The sequence below is a fragment of the Carica papaya genome, chromosome 6, assembly GCF_054855325.1.
Source record: "Carica papaya isolate Zhongbai chromosome 6, ASM5485532v1, whole genome shotgun sequence".
Taxonomy (NCBI): Eukaryota; Viridiplantae; Streptophyta; class Magnoliopsida; order Brassicales; family Caricaceae; genus Carica; species Carica papaya.
Window position 1 is genome coordinate 34,050,239 of NC_142314.1, and position 7,786 is coordinate 34,058,024.

The window sequence follows — 7,786 nt, forward strand, 5'->3', positions numbered from 1 at the left end:
ATGGTTTGTGAAAAAGACATGAGATTAATAGTGAGATTTTGGGAAGCTGGAAAAAGTTTTGGTTGCCTACTGCCTCGTTTAGCAACTTTAATCATTGCTGCTTTTACCATTGTGTAATAATATCACAATACAGAATATACATACACGTATATATATATATATACATATATATACACACACACACACACTGTTTTATGCTTCTTTCTCTCAAAAGTACAGCACAGTTAACAAGAGAAAACAACCCCATTTGCTTCTTTCTGTACGCATCATATGGATACATGTATAGATTTTCTGTTCAATAAATGATATTTTTTGATCACGAACGACGCCGTTTTGACAGAAAACATGCTCGTCGTGGTCACTACCCTTTTACACACAAACTTATCAGTAAGTACATAATTATAAGATCTACGGTATAATTAAATACAATCTGCAGTGAGATTAATGAAAGTTGCAGAACAAAGATCATTTCAAGAACAATATATAAATCCTGAGCGATCTAACTGAGCCAATCAGAAAACAAATACATATGTGACGTACAACGTACAACGGCCCAAAAAAATCACAAAGAATCTCAAATCTGAAGCAATCTAATCTATAGTGGAAAGAATGGCAATAGAGTTAAAGATAATAAGCTGATGAGGAGTGAGGGAAATATAGAAGAAGATGATGAATAATCTATCTGAATTGGGAAACTGCAGGTTCCTTGTGAAATATTCTGTGTAGTAATAGTGGCCAAACCTTGAAAATTGCAGGCCCTTTCGTCTTGATTTTGTACCTGGAAGTACATGTTGAATGCATATGAAGCATTCCCGTTTGCATCCAAATTGTTGCAGGAAGAACCATATCCGAGTGCTGTGCAATCGGAAAAGGTGCAAGCGAAGTTTATGTTATCTGGAAGTTCGCTTGTATCACCGGCATTTGGGTTGAACATACACCATTTCTGAGGAAGATATTTCACATTCTGTGCACCAATTAGAAACTTATTTTGACCCTGACCGGAGAGATCCATCGGGAATTTAGGTTGCCCATCGTACTTAAAAATACCCCAATGTCGCTCAAAGTTTCCAGGAGCAATACTCTTGGCATCTTCATCAATAAGTCCAAACAAGTAGACTAGAATCTCTCCAGGTCGAAGAGGGGTGCCTTTTCCAACTGCTAGTCTCGGCATAAGCCCATTGTAGAATCTTAATGCTAATCCTGAGTTAGCATTCTTGTCACCGTCTGTTGGCCAACCTACTTCCCCAACTATAATTTGAATGTCTCCATGACCAACTGCTTTCAAAGACGAAACCAATGTATCAAAGTTGGCATCAAAAACATTCATGTACTCGATCCCATTGTCCACAATGGGGGTAGCTCCATCGAAGAATGCATAGTCAAAGGGAAAATTATCATTTCCATAAAGACTTAGAAAGGGATAGATGTTTATGGTAAAGGGTGCTTTGTTTTTAGCCAAAAACTCAACAATCTGCGTCATTAAGTCATTGATATCAGCCCGGAACCTCCCTGCTGATGGAAAAGGGCGGTCAGGTGGCGAGTTGTAGACATCAGCATTCAGGGGCACGGTAGCCTTTATGGAGTCTCCAAGATCAGCTTCATTAAGGGCATTTTGAATGTTCTGAAGTGCTGGAAAGGTGACATTTAGAAATGTTCCGTTGTAAGATGTTAGGAAAGGCTCGTTCCCAACTGCTACATATCTGTGCAGAATTAAGATATAGAATAAGCATTTGAATCGCTATGAAGTATGGAAAAGACTTATTTGTAAGGATGAAAAATGAATATATGTTCATTCTTTACAAGTTTTGTTCACAAACAGAATTATTTACGAGTATAACAGGCATTTACTTAAATTGGGCTATCATAAAAGAAGGTTGTCTATCTAACTAAATGAAATAGGACTAGAAAAGGCTCCTCAAAAACTTTTTAAAGATAAGAAAAATCAAAGTTCTTTTCCAACAATTTCAGTGGAGGAGGCCCAGTAAAATGCCCCACATCAAGTGATTCCAATAAGTCATAATCCTCTTCTTTGAAAGATACCACGGAAAAGCTTAAGCATTTTACCCAGTAAAATGTGAAGCAACAAATCAAAGATCATAGCAAGATTTTTTAAAAATATTCCCAAAGAAAGCAAATCAAGCACATAATCGTAGAGCTCTAGATATAGTCCTCTGCGTGAAAGACCCAGACTTTCTCTTTAAAGCCCAGATGAGGATTCTGAATCGCTAAACCATACGAATCTCACAAGATATGTAGGTTTCATGGTTACACTACATACATTCAATCCTAAAATTCAATATTTACGAATTGATATTATCGACAATTCAATGTCTCCAAAAGGCCAAAAACAAAAAGTATCTCACCCTCTTGTTCATTCATTTCTGCTTTGCAGCAAAATATATTCACTTAGAAAGCACCAATAACAAGAATCTTAATTATTTTTTGTTGATTTTGAGATCAAGAATCAATATGACAACGATACCCAGCAAACATTATGTTCTACAAAATAGAAAATGGGAGCTCGGATTCGAAACAAAACCAGTATTGTCGAAAGTTGTGAAATTCACAGTTAACTTTACAAATAAACAAGCCTTTCATGCCATCTCATAGTAGATCAACAGCTAAGTCAACTAATAAACAAACTGACTTCTTATTAAATGCATATGCACATACACACATGCATAGATTTATATGATTGTTGTAAAGTGCTCTACCATTAATATTCCATGAAGTTAGACAAGTGTGTAACGTGGAAGATGAGAAACTGGTGCTAAAAGTCGAAGATTTAACCACAAAGCTAAAAATAAAGAAAAAGAATTGATGGAAAGCAGTAGAATATCAGATTTTTCTATACTAGCAACTCTTCTATACCCACCGCATAACCAATTTTCTTGGCCTGCGAGAAACCATGTTCAATTCAATATAAAACCATAATTGGCAATGTCAACACATCAAAAGTCTGATCAAAGTTCATCCAAGTTTTTCATACATGCCAGGAAAGTAGAATATAAGTAATGATGACTGATTCAAATCATGGCAACAGCTTCTCAAAGCAACACCCAAGAAAGAAAAAGGAAATTTTCACTTCACGTTCAATCAGAGTAATCACATGGCACCCAATAAGTTGAAAACAATATCAAGTCATGACTTATTGTCAAATTCTAACTCTTCAAGAGAAATTTTGATCAACCATAAGAGAAAATCTACTTCAAGTGCTCCCTTGAAGTTTCTACAAGAAGCAAACTAAACTAGAAACAAGCAAAACCCAGATCCTAAATGCGGCTTTTAAACAGTTATAAAGAGAAAAAAAGAAATGCAAAGGCAAGGCTCAGATCGTAAATTCTCTTTCTGAACACTTATAAAGAGAAAAAAGAACCCAGAACTTACTTAATAAGAACTCCACCATTGAAGTTGTAGCGAGTGACATTTCTGCGGACCCACTCCTTGGCTCGGTTAAAGTTGTTCATCACCTTGAGCTGATCATTGGGGATAGCGACCATGACCTCAATATCCGAACCAGCAAGAGCGCTCATGGTGCTTTCATCAGCATCAAAAAGCTTCACCTTTTTTATCCCATTGTCCTTCAACATCTGCACCACAGTAGACGGCGGCAGTTTGTGCGTCGCCATTGTGCCCCAGTTCACACCGAGGTTTAGGCAATCAACAAGGCAACAAGAGTAACCCAGAAGAGCCACCAACCAGACCCAGTTGAAGAAACATGAAATGCCCCTTGTCGTTTTCATATTTTCCCCTTTGTTTCGCAGGAAAGATTTTCCCGGAAAGGTAAAATGAGTAGTATATAAAAGAAAGACGTGGTGGAGAGTCGTGGATTTTCAGTTTTGTTGATTCTCAATGATTAAACCAGAAAAAGAGAAAAAAAAAAATAAACGGCTTTTGGCGGTGGGTTACGAGAAATCAGCGAGAATCATGCAATTCTTTGCCAGTACCGCGAAAATTAAGTTCGTGAAAGAGAGAGGAAAAAAAATACTCTAATACATAATTTTTCTATGGATCCAATACATGAATATATGTGTGTATGTGTGTATATATATGGAATAAATAACCAGAAACAAATATTGAAGAAAAATCAGGAAACGAACAATAAAAAGTTACAGATATATCTGTAACTCAGTAGAGGAGAAGAAAAACAAAGAAACAGGAGAACAGAAACCCAGAAAACAATAATAAAAAAAAAAAAAAACAGAGAAACAACAGCAGTTTCTTTGGTTTAAACAAAATCAAAACCAAAGATCTTATGGGTATCGATTGGTTTCCTCAGATGTTTATTCAAAAAAAAATCAAAAAAGGAAAAAGTGAAAGGAACCCAGAAAGATTATCCCGAAAACAGAGCAAAAAGAGGAAGAGAAAGGCCGATGAAAAGGAAGAGAAGTCACGATGGGAAGAACAAAAATGGAAAAAATTCAAGAAGAGTAATGGATTTTAAGGAGATAGGAAGAAGAATTGACGTTACCCATGAAAGATTTTAGGGAAATATTCCTTGATTACTTCCTGATTGATCAAAAGTGACAAAAAATTATTTTAAAAGATCCCCCACACGCACACTGAAAAAAGAATAAATAAAAGAAAAAACTTTGGCGGAAAAGAGTACCAAAAATTGTTCAGTCACATGAAAGAAAGAAGAGGCTCTTCTTATAACGGCTAGATTTCTTGCAAGTATCAAGACTTTTCAACTTAATAAAAAGCTTTTTTACCAATACAAATCTCAGATATTGTGTGCATATATATATATATATGTGTATGTATATATGAATGTGAAAAGAGAAAGAGACAGTTGTGTTCTGAAGGGATCCTATTTTCTCTCTCTCTATCTGATTTGGAAAGTGAAAAACTTGAAGAGAAAACCATTCCCTTTTTATAATTAATTAATTGATAAATAATATTATCCGCTTTTTCAATAAAAATAAAATAGTTTAGTTGCTTGTAAATGAAGAAAATCAATCAGGGAAAACGACACCGTTTGATGACGGAGTTGGATTTGGAAAGATGGTCCCACTTCTTTGGAGAGCGATGACGTGGCCACTCCATCCACGGTCTGGCCGACGTCCCCCACGTTGCCCAAAGCACGATTGGGATTGGGCAACGCTAAAAAGCACGTTAAGGGTAAAATTGTCTTTTTGTATATATATATTTTTCCAAATAAAATGCAGTAACCACGTTTCATGTCGTGCGTCGGTGGCCGCCAGATCTAACGAGAGCCGTTGGATGAACTGACCATTTACGAGATTGGGAAAAGCAATTTCGTTTCTCTGTTCCCCAATTTATTCAGAGTTGGATTTGTTCTTGGAGACTGTGACGCCACATAAAGTTTTAAAATTTTAAATATTTTTATATATTTTAAACGTTTAATTTATATTTATTTATTTTTTTAAAAATCCTTTTTAAATTCGTTATAATTAATTAAATTAAAAACCTTTTCATTAAATAATATTTTTCAATTAAAAAAAAAGATAAATCTATTTAAATTTAAATCAAGTTAATTGTTATAATTTTATCAATAAATTAAAATTTTAATTTTATTAAATTAAATATTATAAATAAATAAACATCATTCAATATTTATTTTTTTTTATATTTTTATAAAAAAAACTAAAATCTCCGTAATCGACCAGAGAAGTCATATAGTTTATAATTTTTTTCTATATAATAATTCAACCAATAAAAAAAAAAAAGATGATAAGATTATTTGTCTTGATAGTGTGCACATCCTCTAAATCAAATTCTTGTGTTAATTTCAAATTGGATCCCTAAATCTTCTTTTGGGTTCTCATGTTTGTCTCTTTGTGACTTTCAAGCATCTTCTATTAATTATCTACAAAATAATTAATACCCATTTAAAATTATTTTTTTGTTCAATTAAATGGCCAACTTTATTATCTAAATGACAATTTACATTGTTACCCTTTGTAATTTAATTTTATTGCAATTTAAATTCTGTTCCTTTTTTTTTTTTTGTAATAGAGTAATTTTTAAAGCCCTTGTTGTTATATATATATATATATATATATGAAAATATATTCTTCTAGTTATGATTTACTTAGCCTTAAATTTTTAGGTATTTCTATTTTTGAACTCTAAATATGTGCAAATAACTCTAAAAACCTAAGATTTTTATGTGAATTGCAAAAAAAATAATCACAATATTTATAAAATAAAATAAAATCAATCATAAATAATAAATTGTATTTTTTCTAAATAACATAAAATATCTTACCTATATTTTAAAATCGATAAAAAAATAACACGTCTAATTTTTTTTTCCCGATAAAACTGTTGGGATTATAATTGAATTTGAGTTTGAGCTAATAAAAAATATTTAAAAGAGGATTAATAAAAAAATTAAAAATTAAAGATTAATTCCATGTTAAAAATGAGTTAATCGGTTAAAATGTAAGATTATTATATTTTTGTTTGACAAGTTAAGCCTTTGAATTAAATCAACTTTAAATTTTTAATTGTAATATTCATGAAAATATTGTTATAAAAATTTATTTAACTAGTATATGCAATTATTAAATGGGATTTAATATTTATACATGTTTTTTTTTTTTTTTTTTGGTGGGATGGTATTTATTATACATGTTTAGTGAATGGGACATGTTGCTTTTGAATGGTCACTGAAAAATGTATAAGTTATAGTTATCCACTTTTTTTTTAATTTTTCTTTCTAAAAAAAGGTACAAAAATTTGTGTCAATTTTCTTTACTATATATATATATAAATATTTTATAAGTTTAGTATTTTTCAAAAGGAAAAGTCCTTTTTATGGGTGTTTGGTGGAAGTTGGTAATGTGATTCATGATGCCACCTGTCATATATATATATATATATGTATACGTATTGATGATAATTTGTATGTACAATAATATTTGCTAGAAAAAGAAAAAAAAAAATCCAGAAGGAGCATGCGTACACAACTTGTCAAATTGTTTGACCATAATTGAGTTATTTTGGTTAGATGTTCAGATTAATTAATCTTCTAATGACAAATCAAACCTGATTTGTTAAATTGCATTTAATAAATTTGTGATATAAAAGTCGAATTTTTTTATTATTATATATGACTTTGGCAAATTAAATTAGTACCTAAAATATATTCTGATTTTATCAAATATTTTTTCGTTGGTTGGGACATATAAAATTTTTGGAAGTGCTTCAATTTGTTTTTTGTACAGTTTTTCTCTTATGTATTTTTGCAAGATCGATGCTAATTTTTATTTATGTATTTTATTTTATATATCAGTAATAATTTTACGTGTGAAGTGTATTTAAGTTATTGATCAAGTAAAGATAATTAAAAACTAATATGAGAATGTTCAATATCACATGAAGATCAAATATCAGCAACATCATAATAATATTTTATTTTATTTTTTAAATTTAACTTTTCTATCATTTCATATTAAAATTTAAAAAATATATTTTTTATTGCAACATTCGCATCTGTAGTTGCATATATAGTTTACAACAGTGTTATTTATTTACATTTTATAATTAATACCATATTCAATAGAACGATTATTCATATTATATACACGTCCTAGTTTTTATTTTTGATCAATAGGTTTAATATTATATTACCAGGACATACATTTAACAATGAAAAAAAAAAAAGGGAAAAAGTAAGTTGAAATTTAATATATAAAAAGATTAAAAAAAAATTACAAGGGAAGTAATAATTTAATGGACAAAAAGTAAAAAATATCAATCATGTAAAAGGGAATATGGAACTGAGGAGGAAATAGTAGACACAAGTTTCTGAAGCAAA

At 31.1% G+C, this 7,786-nt stretch overlaps 1 protein-coding gene across 1 annotated transcript; it reads right to left on the reverse strand.

Moving 5' to 3' along the window:
* Window positions 1-409: 409 nt before the first annotated feature.
* On the reverse strand, window positions 410-4,804 carry LOC110814939 (glucan endo-1,3-beta-glucosidase 8-like). Its single transcript, XM_022042535.2, has 2 exons — window positions 3,388-4,804; window positions 410-1,700 (listed from the first exon to the last, which is right to left on the reverse strand). The coding sequence occupies exons 1-2, from the start codon at window positions 3,741-3,743 to the stop codon at window positions 596-598; spliced, it is 1,461 nt and encodes a 486-aa protein (XP_021898227.2). The 5' UTR covers window positions 3,744-4,804; the 3' UTR covers window positions 410-595.
* Window positions 4,805-7,786: the final 2,982 nt, after the last annotated feature.

Excerpts from the sequence above, each read along its gene's own strand:
- LOC110814939 (XM_022042535.2), bottom strand. The coding sequence starts at position 3,743 with ATGAAAACGACAAGGGGCATTTCATGTTTCTTCAACTGGGTCTGGTTG. Across the intron at positions 1,701-3,387 it reads AATGGTGGAGTTCTTATTAA|ATATGTAGCAGTTGGGAACG; the intron begins GTAAGTTCTGGG and ends AATTCTGCACAG.